At 34.6% G+C, this 20873-nt stretch overlaps 2 protein-coding genes across 2 annotated transcripts; both read right to left on the bottom strand.

Annotated features, from left to right (window-relative positions):
• Positions 1–316: 316 nt before the first annotated feature.
• Positions 317–8380, bottom strand: LOC146163392 (toll-interacting protein B-like). Its single transcript, XM_083381898.1, has 7 exons — positions 7602–8380; positions 6627–6809; positions 6101–6283; positions 4945–5097; positions 3686–3803; positions 2271–2368; positions 317–1003 (listed from the first exon to the last, which is right to left on the bottom strand). Exons 1-7 carry the CDS (start codon positions 7659–7661, stop codon positions 884–886), a joined length of 915 nt encoding a protein of 304 aa, XP_083238024.1. The 5' UTR covers positions 7662–8380; the 3' UTR covers positions 317–883.
• Positions 8381–8725: 345 nt separating this feature from the next.
• LOC146163391 (tax1-binding protein 3-like) lies at positions 8726–11079 on the bottom strand. The gene is made up of 3 exons (XM_083382288.1): positions 10997–11079; positions 9779–9892; positions 8726–9016 (listed from the first exon to the last, which is right to left on the bottom strand). Exons 1-3 carry the CDS (start codon positions 11042–11044, stop codon positions 8765–8767), a joined length of 414 nt encoding a protein of 137 aa, XP_083238414.1. The 5' UTR covers positions 11045–11079; the 3' UTR covers positions 8726–8764.
• Positions 11080–20873: the final 9794 nt, after the last annotated feature.

The raw sequence follows: 20873 nt of genomic DNA, 5'->3' as shown, positions 1-20873 counted from the left end.
TGCTTTTAATTGTCCAGTGTTTTTACAGTGAATTACCACTAAAAAGGTACACTAGGGCTGATTGGAATCGCTTCAGGCTTAATACGACGCAAACAAAACAAATAAACTTTACAGGATGGATGTGCCCGCGTGATGCCAAGGAAACAACAAAACACCGGAACAAAAAACAGAAAAATTCGCAATAAAACATTTCCCAGAGCCCATGAGCAAAGGGAACGTTGCACCGGGGAAGAGGCTACGGGTTCTTCGCCAAAAAATCACACACTTCATGCGTTTCCAGACTGTGGAAAAAGCTTGTAAAAGCTTTGTAACAGTAAAGCTTTTGAAAGCGCTTTTAATTGTTCAAGAAGCAATACGTAATACAATTCTTGGAACTTATTGTTGCTTATAATAAAATAACAAAAACTAAAACTTAAAAGAAATGTGTTTTACATGCGCTTCGAGTCACTTTTAGTTTTAATACTTACTATAATTTTGTCTTAAAAAATTAGTTTTAAGATTCAGTTTCAAACTAACAAACATTAAGTTAAAAATTCATTTCCCAGGTATAAGAAATAAAAATTCGATAGAATTTTTCAAACGCAAAATTTATCAAGGTTAATAATTTTTTAAATATTTTCAAAATTAATTTCAACGTTTATTTAACTAAAAAACGTATGATTTAAAAACTTAAAAAAAAAACATTTACAAAACCTAACAGTAATTACTTACAAAATTCATTTGCGAAATAAAAAATATTTTAAACTCTTTTCCGAAATTTCATCATTTCCTGGGTCAACAACAAACCGTTCGGCGTTGGCGTGTTGGCGCATTTGCCGTCAAGAAGGATATATATATGCATAATAAAGTCTATATGTGTAAAGGAAAAATTATTGGAAGAAAATCACTGCATGTTGAGCAGGGAGTTGATGGCTGCATCCTTGTTTCCACGACTTGCCTCCAACACCGTCTTAACAACATCCTCATCGACGTCTGGGAACATCTCCTTCAGTTGCTTAACATCCTGCGTCGAAACAATATTAGAGAGTCTAATTTAACCTACCAAGTCGAATTTGTGACGTCACGTTATGACGTGAAAATTTTGTGACGTCACGTCTGAAAATAAATTAAACAAAAATCCTGGAACGGAGACTTTGGTTTACCAATCGTTGAGGTATAAAACACAACACAATTTTAAATTAATTTGAAATGTAAACACCGATTTCGAATAAACTCTTTTCTTTTACAGATCGGTCAAGTGCAGTTGTATATTTCATTCCAATTAATATCGTGTCGTTGGGTAATTGTCAAGCGCCATTGCTACGTGGTCAGCGACGCTTGCAAAACCTACGGATTTCGAATTATGAGCAATCAAAACAAGAATACAGTTTTTAAATAGTTTAGCATTTAACTTTTTTGACAAGATCGGTTTAATATCTCTCTTTTTATGTCACCGTTTAATTTTAAGTCAAAGTTACCAAACTGTTTACAGTCTAGTGAACATATATATGGATATAAAAAAAAATGGGTAGAATATAAAAACAAACTCTATCCATTAACACAAACTACACACGGGATAAGTTTTATCGATTTAAAACGCCGAACCGCCTAATTAGAGGCTTAAAAGTTATAACGCAGAATGTGTTTTGTGTTGGTTTTACGCCTTTTACTGTACAACAACTACTATGCTGTGGCATTCGCGTATCGCATGCGTTAATGTTTTAATTAGCGCCGTAAGGCATTGTAATTGCGTTTAAAGCTCAACAATAGTTCGAACTGTGATAGCGCTTTGCACAAACTGCTGCCAGCCGGAAATAAGCTGCTGTCGTCTTACCATATACAAAACACGCTTGCTGTAGTAAGTTTTAATACACATTGCTGCAAATTATGCGACGTTATTGGTGCTGCTTTTAGTTTCAAATCACACCGGTAAGCAAGAAGTCAAACTAATTCTTTGGAAAGGAATATCAGTACGTCACTATTTCCTTTGCAATACACAGCCACAATAATTAAAAAAAAACGGTTAAATTCAAAACCGAACTAAAACGTAATAGAAGTCAGTAATGATTTAAGTTTATAACGTTGTAAATTACATAAGAAGTTTAAATGCAGCCAGTCATGCTCAAAAGTTTAATTGAAAACTACATTTACTCCAATTTTTTTTTATTAGGAATATTGTCTTAGTCGTTTTAGACAAACAAGAGCAACATGAATGGCTAAAAAACATTTTCAGAATCTGTGCTTTTCTTGGTAATTAACTAAACAAACAGCCAATCACACAGACAGTTTACCTCTTCAGTGAACAGGGGTCCCTGCTGAACGGGGGGTTGTTGTTGTTGTTGCTGCATTTGGGGGGGTTGCGCCCCAGGGGGGTAATACAGCGGCATACCTGAAACAAGTAGTGCCATTATTGAGCCAAGTATTTTTTTATACAGTACGACATAACAAATCCCAAATATTTGAAAAATCATAACTAGACTAACATTTAATCAAATAAGGTTGACATTATATTATAAATATAGTGGAATTCGGAATTCGTTTTTTTAAGGGTGAATGGTAAAGATTTGCGTGCCAAATTTGGAGCTCGTTGCAAACCGAGACCAGAAAAGAAATTTAATAGAATTAGAATAATCGCTTTCTCTGGTAATTGTAGCTTTTCCTGGTTGAGAAAGGCTAGACTTGTAGGGCTGTACTTTTGTTTGCAGGTAAACAACTGCAGTATGACACTCATGCAATGCGTCATTATTACTGAGGGTTGCCTATTTAAATGGCAAATCACCGCTATCTGAAAAAACCCAACTGACCCTGTATATTAAATTTACTGCCTGCCATAAACAGCAGGTGCCAAGACGTCTTGCGTTTCTTACAGCCATATATTTTTCATGAATTTGTCTGAAGCAGTGTTTCCCAACCTTTTTCAGTTCGCGACCCACTTTTAATGCAAGTTTTATTGTGCGACCCACATGAGATATGACCAAACGAATGACAAACAAATTAATAAGAAAAGAAACAATGCATACACATGCAATTTACTAAATGCGAAACTTGAGCTTGCATATAGGATTGCTCTGTATTTGTTACATTGTTGCATAAATGTTACGTAATGACAATGCAATAATTTTCCAATCTAATAAAAAACTGTAACATTTTGAAATATTTCGCGACCCATGACCCACTGGTTGGGATGCACTGGTCTAAAGTGAGTAGTACTATATACTGAATGCTGATAAAACACTATCTCTTTAGGTTGAACGGCAAAACACAGTAATACAAACAGCAAACTCAATTCTGCAGCATTTTTTACTGCTATGATGTAAAATTAAAATACTCAACTAGGTTAACCTAATAGTAGTATAAAAAACTTTGACACTGGCCTCTGTGGAAACAAGACATTTAACCACTTGTTAGTAAGGAAATTTTTAACCTAAGTATCTACCATAAGAAAGCGGATTCTAAAAGAACAAATTGAGTGACCACTGGTTTATAAAAGTAGACATAGTTAAAAAACTTAAGAAAGCTATTGTTAAGATTAAAATAAAATAAACCATAGATTTATAGAAAAGTAAAAAAAAAACACAACTTTTGCCAGGCCAGGTTTTTATAAAATGCAGGTAGCTGACCGGTTTACGATGAACATCGTTCAATAGCTTTTAAAAAGTAAAAAAATTGTGAAACAAGTAAACAAAAACATATCAAGATGTCTTACCAGGTGCAGCTCCGGGGTAAAAGGGTGCCCCGGCCTGGGGCACTTGGCTGACAAGGGGAAACCCCGCTTGATGGAACATGACCGGCATTCCAGAAGATGCAATGCTCTGTTGGACTCTCTGCACGGAAAATAAAATGCTAGGGTGAAACCGCTGTTGCATTCAAAACCAGCATTTGTTAATCGTGGATTTGCGAATTCGGGGTTGCCACACATGTTTATCAAATAAATTCAAAGTTGTTTCAGGGGAAATGATGAGGATTTTGCTCAAAATTGGATCATTGAGGTAGGTTTTTAATAGAATTTAAAAACAAAACAGTATTTTAAGCTGGACACGAAATAAATCCAAAGACTTCTGGAAAAAAACATTGCATTTTTTAAAGACTTTTCAATGCAAAAATCAATTTAAATACATTACCGTTGGTATATACACCAACTAAATGCTTGCTTTTTAAAATTACACTATGCTGCTAAGATTGTTGCAAAGCTTACATAATTAGATACTACTGACAATGGCATGAACAGAACTAACTATTTGAAAATATGTTGGGCACGAATACATTTATGTACATTTAACTGAGTTAAACCAACTATAAAAAAACAAAAACAAATATTAAGCCCATGCAGAAATACATTACATTATGTAAACAGTTCAAATCTACTGCTGCATATCGACTGAAATGAAAACATTAATCATAAATTGGTACAAAGGGAAAAAACTTTTCGATTCACTTTTAAAGGTTGTACAAACTTGAAATTAAAATTGTCGCACATTCACACAAAAAAGTTTGCATGCATTTTCTAAGGTACTTAAAAATTGCCGCAAATCCACAAAAAAAAAAAATTTTGTATGTGCACTTTCAAAAGTACTACAAACTTGAAACGAAAATTGTAGCACAACAACAACAAAAAACTTTTGTATGCACTCTCAAAGGTGCTACAAACTTGCCATGAAAATTTGTCGCACATCCACACAAAAAAACTTTTGTAAGCACTTTCGAAGGTACTACAAACTTGAAATGAAAATAAAAAAGTTTTGTATGCACTTTCAGAGGTAGTACAAACTTGAAATGAAAATAAAACGTCCACACAAAAAAACTTTTGTATGCACTTTTAAAGGTATTGCAAACCTAATATAAAAATTGTCGCACATCCACAAAAATAAAAAAAACTGTTGTATGGACTTTTAAAGGAACTACAAACTTGAAATAAAAATTGTAGCACGTTGCAAATCCATCAAAAAAAAGTTTTCTAGTGTGTACCTTTTTGGTTATCACAACGTGAATGGAGCCTTCCATGTCCTCACCAAGTTTTCCTGAGAGTGGCCACCAATCGTCCACTTGTTCGCCACGCTTGACCGCCTCGGGAAGACTGATCTTCGTCCATGCAACTCTTAAGTCACCTTGCAGTGATTTCTGGTTGATGAAAAAACGATTTTATATATCGCAATATGTTAGACGTTACCATTCTTATAGCCTTTTACTCGTGCTTTCATGTGCATTTTAATTGTTTTCATTTATACTTTTGACCTGATAAAGCACGGTTGTGCGAAAGCTTGTCAAAATTTAATGAAATTTGTCTTTATACAGGGCAACCTGATTCCTCTATTAAAAATTAGACAAATACAGCCATTTACAAAACATATATATCACAATTTTTTTTGTTTACACACAAATTAAACAAATTTTTTTTTATTGTTGATTGCAAACCACAAGAAAGAGCAAACTGCTGAGCCTTACATTTCACACAAACATAAATAATTTACACTTTTTATTTTCATACAGCTTTGACAAAAGATTTTTAAAACAGTTTCTACATTTTATTTGACTAATTTGCTTATAGGTATGAAACATAAGCTTTAAACTACAAGTTTGCTGTTATAAACTATTATTCTATTTGATAATCATAACTACAATACTTTTAGGATTGCGATAATAGACATATTATAAAAATAATGACGTTAAATATACTAAAAAATACATTTCTTCTTTAATAGAAATAACATAAGGTTGTTTATAATTATTCTATTTGATAATCATCACTACAATACTTTTAGGATTGCGATAATAGACATATTATAAAAATAATGAGGTTAAATATAATAAAAAATACATTTCTTCTTTAATAGAAATAACATAAGGTTGTTTATAACGACTTACTTCCTGGTGGAAAAAAACATCTTTACAAATATGTTGGCCAAACACAAAATACCTATTAAATGCCTTTAGGGAAATTTGCAAAACTTCATACAATAATGCAATGTTTAAATGTATTTCTTATTAGGTCAAAATTTTGTCAAAAAAAAAATGTCAGAATTTTTTACTTTACGGTAAATTTTGGTAATTTCTTTTCATATTTTAGGAAAATGAATAATTTCAAAATATCAAGCAATTAATGTGGAATGCATTGACTAATTACCTCATCCATAACATCAATGTAGATTATATCCACAGGGTCTGCTATAGACAGTGAAAATGGCTTATTCCATGTTGGATTCTTGGCTCCATTATACGAAGTGTCGGTCTCGAAAATTTGGTGATTTACTTTAACCTTGCAGTAGGGGTCCATTTTAGTTAGGCCGTAGTTCTTGTTCAGCTTTGCCTGTTGAATAAAACACCCAATACTGTAAAAGCATTTGTCTACACTCTCTGGGTTTAAATTAAATCTGTGAAAAAAAAATTAAAATTAACTTTTTTATTAATTTAAGGTGAGGGCCTAATTGCGTTCTGTTTGTGTAATATATGGCTATATAAACAAAAAAGAATAATTGAAAAAAAATCAAAACCTATTTATTTTTTAAGTTATATATATGTTATCATCTAAGCCTCTATTGTTGTTTTTACTTTTTTTACCATATTGTGGAAAACATTTATGTAGCATCACATCGTAACTGTTGGCTTGCAAAAAAAACACAAATTATTTTCGGTAGATAAAGGCATCCCACCTCCATGACTGAAATAAATAGTCGATCGGCTAGGATCATCGGCTGTTGTTGTACAACACGCTGCTGGCTAAATTCTTGGGCGGCCATTTGCTTTGCAATCAGCCCATCGCGCTGGACTTGGCTGGTCGTTTCCTCAGCGCTGGGCACACAGAGAAAATCACTCGGTAGGTCGCCCAGCAACAACTGGAAGCAAAAGAGTGGAGATTGAGGAATGCAGAACCAAGTGGTGTAAAAACGTCATTTTAAAATGACTTTATTCAAGGTCAAGTCATTTGTAAAATAACAAGTCATGTCCCAGTCCAAGTCATCAGTTGCCCAAGTCAAATCATTATTAGACCAAGTCAACTTCAAGTCAAGTTATTGATAAAAAAATATAAAACATTGGATCATTAAAATAGGTTAACTTGTTTAACTCAACTAAAAAAACTAAATACAGCACCAAAGCTAATTGTTCTATATGCACAAACTGAGATAAATTACCCAATTTTATATAAGAATGTTAAATAAAAACACTTACTTTCAATTTGACTCAATGAGTTACACATGATTTGACGAAGACTTACGCCAAGGCATTTTACAAAAACAATTTAAGTCAATTAAGTCATTTGTATATTCAGTGACTTATGTCAAATCATTGACCGAAGTCATTACAACACTGGCAGCACCCTTGTGAAGATGCCTATCAAGGGTAAGTTTCTCAATGAACTACAATATCACTAACTATCATCAGAGCCATAAAGTTAAAAAGAAATTTTTAAGGAAAGAAAATCAGTATATATCAGATATATATTAAAAATAATACTTATCACCGGTCATCAGACGAAAATATACCAGTATACTTTGCAAATGTCCACATTTTAGATGCAATTACCCAGATAGGACAGCTGTTTGAAATAGGAAAAAGTATACAGTGCCAAACTTCCCAACTATTTTGTGATGAGTACAGAAAAGTTATTGTTATACATTTAGACTTACGTTTCCACGAGACGTCTCCTGCATGTTTGGTTCGGTTGTTGGTGCTTGCGCGTCAGCCATAATTTAATTATCAGGTTTAACAAGTGCTACGACATTACATTTACTGCAAAAGGCACAAATATTGATATAAAAAGAAGTTCACATAGTGGATATAGATACAATTAGCTTGTTTATATATTTGTATTTTCTGTTGAATTACAAAAAAATATGTGAATCTTAGGAAGGAAAACAAAATAAGCATTAAATATACCTTAAAAACGCAACATACTTTTTTATAAAAACAAATTTTTTAAATATACCTAAATATATTTAGGACAAACATCCAAATTTAAGCGCAAAAATAGTTTAGCAAATAACATGATTTTAGGGAACAATATAAAATTAATTTTAAAAATATAACTTGTTGGACTATAAGAATGAAAATAACACACTTAGCACCAACTAAACATACATATGCCTGATATATGATTGGAATAAAAACATTCTGCACCGCTTAACACTGATTAAGTGCACTTGAAACTAACAGCATGCAGTATATATGAAACAAAAGTGTCAGTAATACAAATTCAGACATGATGTAACAAATCTGCAAAACACACTCTGTCTGAAACATTACATTTGTTAAATTGTTCAAATCTGCAGTGTTCGAACTAAACAAGTCCATTATATAAACATAAATACAAATTAACCATAGGATGTGATAGTGCACTTGCAGATATTTAAAATGACCGACAACAATAGCATAAGTATAGACAAATTAAATCTAAATGCACAGTTGATAAAAATCTCCTAAACAAGATGTTTTAACTGTGGCAAAATCTCCTAAACAAGATGTTTTAACTGTGGCACAGTAAATGAAACAATTTCCTAAAATTCAATAGATGTAATTTTTTCCCCATTGGATTAGCAAATTGGATTTTCTGTGTGGAAAAATCATTCATATAGCCTATACAGTCACTTACACTTCTAATAATAATAGATAAAATGCTGTTCACTTGCAACATACCATGTTTTGTTTGTAAATACAAACTATAAGATTCCGCAAAAAATAACAATGCAGCCAGCTGGAGGAAGTTTCAAACAAGGTCTCTGATTCAAAATTCAAGTTGAAGACACATTTTAAGGGTGTTAGGTATACAGCACCAATATTAGATCACAGATCCCTAAATATATTCTTGCTGACTGTAACTGTCAGCTTGTGTGGCAGCCTCTTCCTCAACCAACTCAGCATTCACAAGACTTTCCCGCGTCACTTTCAAGCGCACGACCCTCTGATTTTTCACCAGTTTCTTTTTCGCCTGCTTTTGCGTTGCCATGGTGACGTCGTAGCCGTTGACTTGAAGGATTTTGTCGCCTTCTTTTAGGCCGGCTTTCTCTGCTGGCCCGTCTTGAATGATTCTGGTCACAAAAATTCCCTAGAATTTAATAAATATTGTTGTTATTTTACTTAGATGTATTTATATTTGACTTTTCTTTCTTCATGTATTAAACACGAGATGGCTTTGGTTTTATCGAAATTAGTCCGCCTGATTAGGCTTGTAGTGCAAGCAAGGCCAGGAAAACAACTAAGCTATGGTGAAGTTTGAACTCACGACCTCCGGTCAAACCAGGACTGTCGATTTATATACAACCTCAATTACATGGGATAAGCAGTCCGTATTTTCAGCAACCATAACGCACATATTCTTCAAGCCCTTGTGGAGTGGTACTGGACAATGGTATCGTCAGTCGGCACACATAAATAGTACACAAGATACATTTAGAACATGTACGTATTCCAAATCAACTTTTTCTAATTTTCATAATATACATGTCAAAACTAAATTAGATCTAAATCCCCAACTGAGTAGCACATTGCTTAAACAAATCTGTAGACATGCAAATTAAAACTTTTATGCCTGTAGACTAAAAAGTTAGAGAAATCTGCTTTAAAGTCTAGACTAGTTTCTATCCAGCAGCAATTGGTAGTTGAAAAGTTGGCGCTGGTCTAGAATCCTACCACTTTTTTATATTAGCAAATCGAGTCTCGTCAAAATTTAAAATTGCATACTGGTAGATTAAAAATAATAATAGTCGAACCACCTAACCCAATTACAGTCATAGGTTTCTAAACCAGTGACCGATAGTTTGTTTAAATATTTTGGGTATAAAAGGAGCAAATATAACTGCTGTCATACTGGATCATTTTTGATATAGGGGTTTCTTGAAGCATCTTGATCTATACCACCGCCAATCGCAAATCCGAGAATCAAACTTCCCTCTTTAACATCCTTAACAATCTCAATGCATTCCTGCATATAAAAAAAGGTTAAAAAAAAAAAAATAAAAACATGTTTAGCATTTAGGTAAAAATAAAATTGATTCGTTGTGTGTTTAACAATAACAATAGAACAGGGGTGCTTAAACTTTTTTTAAACTTAAACACCAAAAAACATCTTTGGGTCTACATGGACTAGGGTTCCTCTTTTTCCCGGATTTTTTCACTCCCAGGAAACGGGATTGAAAAATGAAAATTCTTGGGAATCCAGGGATTCCCAACGTAAAAATTATACCTCAAATTAGGTCATTATGACGTTTAGAATTATTTTATATTAGCTCCAAACATTTAATTAAGCTTGTTTATGTTTTGTAGTCGTGCTTCTGCAATTTTACAAGACCTTCTTGTATTTAAGTCAGCACCCTTATTTGTTTTTACTTTAAAAAAAGCGCATTTTATTGGTAGAATGAATTTAATTAAGTTTTTCCCCTGGTAAGTGCTAAAAAACAACTCGGGCAAGGATTTTAATAGGTTTGGTAACATTTTTCTTTTTATATTAGTCAAAAATGACAATTTTTTTTAAAGTTTTGCTATGTCCGAATAACCGGGATTATAAAAAAAAATTCCCAGGATTCGGGATCGTTATTTCTCGAGAAATCCTGGGAATTTCCCGTCGAAAAATTCCCGGAGAGGAACCCTAGCATGGACCAGGTTCGGCATAAAGCCTTTTTCAAACTGGCTATAAAACCTAACGTCATGAAACAAACTACAATCAGATGTTTCTCGTCCAAACAATGTAAAACTTATAATAAAGTACACTCATGGAGAAGGCGCCAAAACTAGCATACCTATCCCTAAGTATGGGGTCCTTGAAACCCAGTTAGAGAACCCCTGTAATAAAATATGTTGAAAACTTTACTTTACATATGATTGTAAAATTTACCACATTAAAATAGTTTTTTTTTTTTTTTACAGTACATATGATTGTAAAATTTACCACATTAAAATAGTTTGTTTTTTTTACAGTACATCTGATTGTAAAATTTACCACATTAAAATAGTTTGAGGTCACATTAAGTTTAATACATATATAAAATTTAAATAGGCAAAACATTGCGAGTAGAATTAAAACACTTACACACAACACTTCACTTTCAAATGTGTTCAAGTTTTCTGCCGTTTCCATTTTATTTGATACAAATTAAATTAAAAATGTTTTCCTGGTAATAAAGATAAATATTTTAAAAACCTATATATTGTTATTGTTTCTTGTTCGACTATTAGTTCTAAACAACTACAATGTGATAACTAATACTAGTAACACCTATATATATCATAACACCTCAACGAACCTAATTCAAAGTCGAACTATTAATTTCCCATTTAGAGTTGTATGTTGATCGGGATATTAAAGAGAACTGCCTTAACTGCTGTCTTCTATTTTGCATAAAAAATAAACTTTCGCAAGTAACACAAAAAAGGGCGCTAAGCTAGAATCGAAACAATATAAACGAAAACTATATAGTCGTCAAAATTAAAATTGCGAACTGGTAAAATAGATATAATAATCGGTGAATCAACCAAACCTGTGCACCCTGACCCAAATACTGCTGCTGTGCGTTAATTTAATAATTATTTGAACGCGTGATGGGATTCTAAACCAGCGCCGAAAAAGTATGATCTTACTATACTCGGCTAAGAATAAATTAGGACAAAGAAAGTTTAGTTTTTATGCAAATTGCTTTGGAAAAAACCCTGCCACTATAATGAGTCACAAGATAATGATGAATCCTGTTTGTTTGTTTGTTTAGAAATTAATTTATTTAGGTTGAAGTCAGGGTTCCAAGGAGTTTTCATTGGCAATTTTCCAATAGAGTTTGCTCTGAAAAGTGAAAATTAAGTTAAGTACGGTACATTTTAGTTTATTTTATTTTTATTTGAATTTTATATTTACTTCGTCTAAAGATTGCATCAATATCAATATATTCTGTTCGTTGTCTTTCTGAGTTGCGATATAGCCTATAGCTTGCGGCCATAAGACCGAAATCAGAACAACACCAACGTCGGAATAAACGTAAAAACACACTTCGGATATACCAAAATAGGACTAATACCTAATAGTCGTAATACAAAAATAATTGGAATAAGACCTCAACCCGTCGGGATATGACCTAAACAGCCAGAATCAGGCCTTAACAAAAATTCAATGCCAAAACAGCGGCGCCCTAACAGAGCCAGTCAAATTAGGGTGTCCAAACGTCACAACAAAAAGGCGGATATCCGAACTACAGCCCCCGATAGACCCATACCCTCTCCCTACAGTCCAGGCGTTATTTTGGTCATTTAAAAGCCTTATTTCGGCGAATTTAGGACATGTTCTGAAAGATTACTGCGTATTTGGCTTTATTATGTCGTTGCTCCTAAATCTATGGTTTAAAATTTTTTTCTGCTTTAGCTATTTCTTGCTTTTTAGATTGTATTGTGTTGTTCCCTAAACTCGGTTGCCTAACTTGAGAAAGACGATGCACTGCATTAGTGCTGGTGTGGGACATCTTCTTATGGGGTAGGCCTATTGCCTACTGCTAGTTGTACGGTAAAGTTTATCATATAATTCGCTGAATAAAAGGGAAAGGAAGAGATAGAGTGGCCTCTCTACAGTGTAGATTCTACACGAACGTAGATACAGAAGCATATAGGGAGATATGAGAAGAAGGCGATATATAGAATAGACCAGGGATAACGTATGGCAAATAAAGTAACCGTAAGACGAAAGAAGGCCTACAGAGTCGCCAACTGATATAGCAGATGACCACAAGTTTCGAGACACAAAACTCCCCCACTTATAGGGGTTCCCTTTTTCGCATGCTATTATATTTCCGTTAATGCTCGTAGGAATACGTAGTAGACCCTATATATCTTAAGAACTTCGGTGTCACCCACGTACATTGCTGATATTGGCCGGGAACCCGAACAGCGCTCACGCCTTAACTTCGTGCATCGGGTAACTCAACAAACTCGTCCAGTAAAAACGGGTCGTAGTCGACACTCGATACCTGATGCACAGTTTTAGTACCGGTACTATCGGTATAAGCCAATGGTTCCCAAACTGTGGGCCATGGCCCAGGAGTGGGCAACAAAACTAATTTCAGTGAGCCATAGAGCTATTCGAAAATATTTCAACTAAATATGTTTTGGAGCATAATGGTTGGAGGTTGTAGTAATTCAGACGTAATAAGAATATTAAAGCCCTAAATATGAATATGTTTAATTTAATAAAATAATTATTAGCATATCTAAATCTGTAGGCTATATAGGAACGAGGCCGTTTTCCATATATTTGTTCTTATTTGGATGATGGGCTAAAGAGCATACAAAAAAGAATACGCCACATGGTGGACCACAAACTGATTTATAAAAAAAATTAGGCTATGGAATAAAAAGTTTGGGAACCACTGATCGACTATAATACTCACTTTAAGGTCGTGTCGGTATCGCCTGGATACTAATTAATTTGTGCATTTCAGTCGTGGTTTACACACGAACTCAAAGTTTTCCGTTTTTTTGCAAAATCATATAAAAATAATACCCTTAAGGGCTCACCACATATTTTGAAGGATACCTGGTCATGGAACCGTTCAAACTATGTTTTTTACCAACTTTTGCTGTTTAAAAAAATAATTTTTTCGCGCTTTGCGCCAACTATTCCCCTTTTTAGTATGTTTTCTTCTATTTTTTAAGGAAACCTATAAGCCTTACAGCGCTATGTTGAATGACGTATTGCGCCGTGTGACTCAACTCTATGAATCGCAATTTCTGCTAAATTATACTAAAAATGCCGGTATTTCGAACAGATATTGACATTTTTTAGGTGACGGAATTACGTATCCTCTTGAATTTAAACTTTTTAACTGACCCTGATCTCGATAATGACTAGTGGAGATCGGTAACTTTCAGCTCCGAATAATTACAAACAACTGGACATCGCCGAAGGTTTTCCAGTGGCTAACCTATACGGATCAAAAACAAACCTGGGCAAACTATATACGACCCGCCTTACAATTAATCCGATCAGCGTCTATTTTTCCATGAATCCGTTTTAAGCAAAAATAATACTTTGTGGTTCCCCCCAAAAAATTATGGGTCGCCACCAAAGATTAAAAGAATAGGTCGCGCCGGGACGATGCAAATCTGCCAAAAAACTGTTTGATTCTTTCCATCTCAACAAAGACTGGATTCAAGGCGGGGACAAAACCATGTCCAAGAACTATTTATTGACAGCTTTTATTATTTAATACAAAAATTTTGTTTTCGTTTGTTTTAAGGAATTTGTTTATACCCTGAAGGCCTAAGCTCTACAAAAGTCAAATCTGTTAAATTAGTTAAATATTTTAGGCAATATACAAATGTCTTTTATGAGTCTTATGCGCCACGTGTCCTTTTAAATTTAAAGTTTTGCTAATTTTACCCAAACAAACGCGAGCTGTTCTTATACATTTTACACACGGGTTGCGTCAAAGGCAACAGGTTTTTTAAAGATTAATTTTTGTATGACATAACTTTGTGACGTGATGCCTGAAAAAGGGCAGTGAAATAATGCCACTAAACCAATTTGAACAGATTGCAAATAATTGACTAAACCCACTAAAAACTATATAGCTTATTCCTAGGGCGAATATTTTTTGACCAAAAAAAATAGGAAGTTTTGACAAAGCACTGAAAAATTCACCTGAAAATAATTTATTTTGACAAAATTTTGACCTGTTCGAAATACATTGATTTAAATTACCTAGGCGTCGTTAATCACGCGTTTTTTATAGGCCTACTGTATAATTGCTCAAATAAAGATATAATACGGTTAAAATGACTTTGAACTTATTTCAAAACTAATTTTTTTTGATAAAATAAAAGATAAATTTCAAAATAACCGAACGAACAATTTCAAAAAGCTGACTTTAGTTTTTTTTTTAATTTTGTAAGCGATTTATGTGATTTTATTGGATTTTAACTTACAAAAATATTAACAAATTTTGACCTAACGTGTAAATTTTGACAAAATTTTGACTTTTTATGACAAGTCAAAAAATATTCGCCCTACTTATTACACATAGGCTATACGTGGTCTGTATTTGGTCGCGAGATGTTCGCAAAACTTAAATTTGGGTTGCATTTGAAAAAAATTTGCGAACCACTGCTTTATACTATGCATTTTTTAGTTCTTCTATTTGACCTAGCCCTTCATGAAAGTTTTTGTTTCTTGTGCGGCCCGCTGTCAAACATATTAGCCAACCCATATCTACAGGCGCGGATATTGGAGGTTTAATTTAGGGTCATATATTATTTTTAAGATGATGTCAAACGGTTATGTCCAGACGTGATGTAACAGAATTACGTCAAACGTAAGTGACAAAAATATAAAGTCGTTTATATTTCATTAACTTCGGGTTTAGGTTGCTGAGGTGATTCTTTTTGTAAAAAAAAACTACATTACGAAGATGTGTAGAAGCCATTTTGTCATATTGTGTTTACACAGAGAATTTTTGTTTTTAATCGATGTGTCGTAACGGAAAATTTTCAGTAAAAATCTATGGCCTAAATTCTTTGTAACCATATGTAATGTTTACGTCACTCCTTGCAGCCAATGTGCAAACAATAAGCGGAAAGTTTTCGGTAAAATTCCGTTACGTAGATTTCTTGCAACGAATGCCTTGTTACACCAATTTTTATGCGTCAGAGCTGAATGTGATGTTACGTATATCCGTTTAATGTGAGCGCTTTGTTTTGAAATTCGCCTTATTGTCAACAATCCATTATTTTAGAATCGAACGCCAGTTACGTCGCAATGTAGAGCGAAGCGCTTTTGTTCAAGCCATATTTGGACAAAAATATTATTTCCGTCTATAAGAGTCGAGAGAAAAAGGTTTAGACCACGCCTTGTTATCACGTGATATTTTGTTAAGTATTATAAGAATTCATGACGTAAATCTTTCTTTATCGCAGAAATTTTCTTAACTGATTCTCGTCTATAAATAGCGTGTTCAATCAATATGAATCGGAGAGAGAGATAGAGGCTTATATAGCTTCTACTCAGACAGCAAACTTGAGTGCTTTTGTGACTGAACCAGGGAGAGGCTTTTACAGCTTTGACTGAAGACAGCAAAAATTGACTGTTCATGTATCTGAACTAAAGGAAAGAATTGGACCTGAATGGCCTCACGAAGACAGGCCATCTCAAATCTTGTAGGAGTGTGGTCGATTCATCTTGGCAATTATATAAATGAAGACTCATTAATCGGACCCACATCCCTACAAATTGATGCCCGCGTGTGAGGAACGAACCACCTGCAAACTACTTTCCCAAGAAGACTGAAGAAACGAAGCTCAAAGAAAAAATATGTGCCTTAATCTGTATGGACCACCTACAAACGGCCGCCTAAAAACTGTCATGTTTGGAACTTGCAAGAAGCCAGCTTTAGAAGAAATTAATCTCATCGAAAGATACGTGAAGAGACGCTCCATAGCGTCAGCAAAGCATTTGCTTGGAATTCGAAACACGAAATACAAACAAGCGTTGCCGATAAAGACATCACCACTGTTTGGAATCATGGAAAACGAAACGGAATTATGGATTTCACAATAACTGATTCTGCCTAGTTTATCAGGTGAAAATCTATTATACTTTTAATATATATGTATATAATTATTAAAATACCGACCGAAAGGTCTGTAAATTGTTTATGCGACATTTTTTTGAGCCATTCAAATGTGTCCAAATTTTGCCCGCGTCAAAGCACGCGTAGCGGAAATACTTCGTAAAAGCATAGTGATGTCATTCACAAGCGAAAAATATGCTTCAACTCGTGTAAGTCTATAAACACGACTTTAGGGATAAAATCCTGCTCGCTTTCGTAATGTGTTAAATGTTTTATGTAAATATTTTCAATGCATCGCTTGCCTTCGTGCTTTTCAAATGCAACCCCAATTAAATAGGCGTAAATCAAACAACTTCCTTAACGGCACTCTACGTGGAAACTGAACTCGTTTCCAACCGCATTTTCCCTTCCTAAAACAAACAGCGTTTCTATAAACGGATCCGCAGCTACTTATAAAACGCAAGCCAGTCAAAATGACTAATTTTAAGTGTACACTTCTATACGTCTAATATATTATATCTCATGAACCATTTTGTGAAACTCACTCGCAAAAGCTTACTATTTTAACACGGATTGCCAGTACGCGTTAAGACACTTGACCCTACCTAAAAAGTAGCTTGTTCATCTGTAAACTAACGCCCAAGGCGTGCCTGGCTTACAAGGCTTAGTTGCCACTCGATCGCTTTTGAATATGTTGGTAAGCTAGCAACCGACAAAACTCATTAGCGGTGTTTCCGTAAGTTAGCGCTTTTCAACGCCGGTACTTAATCCCTCCAAGCGAAATGTAAAGCAAAAATTCTACGTTTCCAGATAAATTTCACTTATCTTTTCAAAAGAATACATAGCATACGCATTAGTTCTCAGCGAGTGCTATAAATGTATTCCGCAAGTTACCAATGATATTCGGTAACGTCAAATATCCTATAGCTTGCTAGGTCACGAGTTTTCATCGCTAACGTGTTGTTGCTACGTTGACCCTAAATATATCATGGTGGTTAATTCTACCATTTCCACGATAAGAAAATCCCCTTATCCGACCAAGACCTATATGCGGTCGCAATTACAAAATAGCTGGATAGAATTTCCAACAACGCCTGTCCTACTTCACAAACCCTAGAGTTGCCACGCCAAAATGAAGTTATGATAAACTTCGACTAGCCAGTCGAATGACGATAACCAATTTCAATGAAAATGCACGTTGCTCGCGAAATGCCCCACAAATGTTCACTTGTTGCAAAATTGTTATAACTATAATCATTGTATGTATCGCTTTTGAAGCGAAGAAATGTAAAAATGTTACCATTATGTATAAGTTACTCTATGTATCGCGTATAATGTAAATTAAATAACCATGTAATCGCTATAAAGTATATGTCATTGTATGAATCGCAAAGAATATAAATTTAAATGAATATATTGCAATAATTAATTGTCTCAAACTTTAAGTGTAACCTGTCGCGCCTATATATATATAAGTATAAAAAAATATGTGTGTCTATAACCAAAATGTTAATAACCTAAGTTTGAAGTGTTGCAATAAAAATGTTCAAGACATACGAACACACATCTGCCGAAAAATATTTCGCATTTTTCAGAATACAAAAGCACGTTGGACAGCGAAAGGTCACAGCACAGCGCAGCGCACAATGAATGGCTTTCCGGTGACGTCAAAATTACAACGCACCAAACAGGGAGTTTCCCCTGCTGCCGCACAGATCGCCTGAAAAGCTCAATCCACAGCAATGCAATGGTGTGTCAAGCACACAACAATTTCGAGCAACTCAGCGAACGCTGACATCAAAGTCCTCGGTTGCTAATTCAGGCACCAAAGAGAAAACTTTCTCAAGGAATCAGGAATCTGACTAAAACAATTGCGCAAATGCGTTATGTGATCGAACAACTTTCGCGTCCACGTGTCCACACACATTTCACAAACAAATAACCAGCTTTTAATATGCAAGCTGTTCCAAAATCTAGCGGGGGAATATTTGTAGAAGCCATTTTGTCATATTGTGTTTACACAGAGAATTTTTGTTTTTAATCGATGTGTCGTAACGGAAAATTTTCAGTAAAAATCTATGGCCTAAATTCTTTGTAACCATATGTAATGTTTACGTCACTCCTTGCAGCCAATGTGCAAACGATAAGCGGAAAGTTTTCGGTAAAATTCCGTTACGTAGATTTCTTGCAACGAATGCCTTGTTACACCAATTTTTATGCGTCAGAGCTGAATGTGATGTTACGTATATCCGTTTAATGTGAGCGCTTTGTTTTGAAATTCGCCTTATTGTCAACAATCCATTATTTTAGAATCGAACGCCAGTTACGTCGCAATGTAGAGCGAAGCGCTTTTGTTCAAGCCATATTTGGACAAAAATATTATTTCCGTCTATAAGAGTCGAGAGAAAAAGGTTTAGACCACGCCTTGTTATCACGTGATATTTTGTTAAGTATTATAAGAATTCATGACGTAAATCTTTCTTTATCGCAGAAATTTTCTTAACTGATTCTCGTCTATAAATAGCGTGTTCAATCAATATGAATCGGAGAGAGAGATAGAGGCTTATATAGCTTCTACTCAGACAGCAAACTTGAGTGCTTTTGTGACTGAACCAGGGAGAGGCTTTTACAGCTTTGACTGAAGACAGCAAAAATTGACTGTTCATGTATCTGAACTAAAGGAAAGAATTGGACCTGAATGGCCTCACGAAGACAGGCCATCTCAAATCTTGTAGGAGTGTGGTCGATTCATCTTGGCAATTATATAAATGAAGACTCATTAATCCTGGACCCATACTCCCTCACAGATGTATGCGCAAAGCGAAAAAACGCCTGTAAACCGTTTAGGGTGTTAAAACTTTCATTTTGAAGTCTGCAATAAAACGCACAAATTATTTTGCGTATAGCCTCCTATAGTTACAAATAGGGACCGCAGACACGTGACTTTGTCTACAATCTACATAAGTGTATGAACATCTTAACGTAAATGACTTAATATAGACATGCTAACATATCATACTATGTGAAATCGTGTTCAAAAGAGTTAAGGTAGCCTATTTAGCTTGTTTTAGGATGTGGCCTGCTAGTTGTATTTTGGTAGACGATTTAGCGGAAACGCATTCGTCCAGATAAACTGGGCTAATCCGGTGTACAGTCAATTCGCTAAACTCCCGACAAGGCCAATGGTGTTATTAAGGTTGGCACGGAAAAAGTGTCGAAAAGAAGTTGGACTTCTTCATATATTAGGCTTTGCCAATGATATAATGTGGCACAACATGCAATTGGAAACTGTTTTCTTTCTAGTGGTATTTGTAAGCACAAGGTGAGATCAGGGGTTAAAGCAAGATTTGGTTTTGCAAAGTCATATTTCGAAATTGATCGCATTGAGACTTGAGAGCGTATGAATATTAGCACAGGTTATTCTAAAATCGCTCTGTTGTGTGTTTTCTGCTTAAAAGTGAAAGGAAAGACGTTTTAAACATGAAAGACAAAATAAATATAGATACTTTAAATCGTTTTGCTAAACCGTATTTAAAAATTATCTTCACCAAGAGCGTATGAATATCAGCATAAGTTTTTTCAAAATCGACGCGTTGTGTGTTTTCTACTTAAAAGTGAAAGGAAAGACATTTTAAACATGAACGACAAAATAAATGTAGATACTTTTAATCGTTTTGCCAAGCCATATTTCGAAATTAATCGCATTCGGCAGTAAAGCGCCACGTGGGGATTTAAACTATAGCGTGTTTTGTTTCTGGCTGACATAAAATAAAATAAATACTTTGTAGGGAAACACCCAATTTCCTTTTTTTGCCATTTCCGCATGCGCACAGATCCTTGCAGAGCCCCTCTTCTGCGCAAAGCATGCTTTCAGTCTGTGGGCTGCGGTGAGTATGCTGGGAAGTTAGTACAATTTTGTTTTTTTTGGACCTGCTAAAGTCGATAAACCTTACAGCTTTTGTCATTTATCACGTGGAGAAATTGTTTGGAATGCTAAACAATGCGGACGAATTACGTGCAAATATTTGTTTTAGGATGTTAAGCAAATATTTGCGTTCCTTTATTGAAAGACGGGTTTTCCGGGATAAGTAGTCATATGTGCAAGTGAGCAATAAAAACTAATTTTGCGTTTGTTTCAGTAAAGATAGAACGAATCGAACGTTTTAGATGTCTAAGAAAGGTAATTGACGCATTAGGGGTATAGGTCAAGCAATATTAGTAAATAATAATACTTGGCCCACCCCAACCAAACACTCACCGACACCCTAACCCAAACAATGTGCGCTGCTTTAATTTGTTTCAACACTGTGATAGGATTCTAGACCAGCTCCCATTAGGGTTTATTGTCTACCTAAGAAATCCATT

This window comes from Ascidiella aspersa, chromosome 2 (assembly GCF_963924565.1).
Source record: "Ascidiella aspersa chromosome 2, kaAscAspe10.2, whole genome shotgun sequence".
Taxonomy (NCBI): domain Eukaryota; kingdom Metazoa; phylum Chordata; class Ascidiacea; order Phlebobranchia; family Ascidiidae; genus Ascidiella; species Ascidiella aspersa.
Note: the sequence above shows the minus strand (reverse complement) of the source record. Positions and strands in the feature narration are given on the sequence as shown.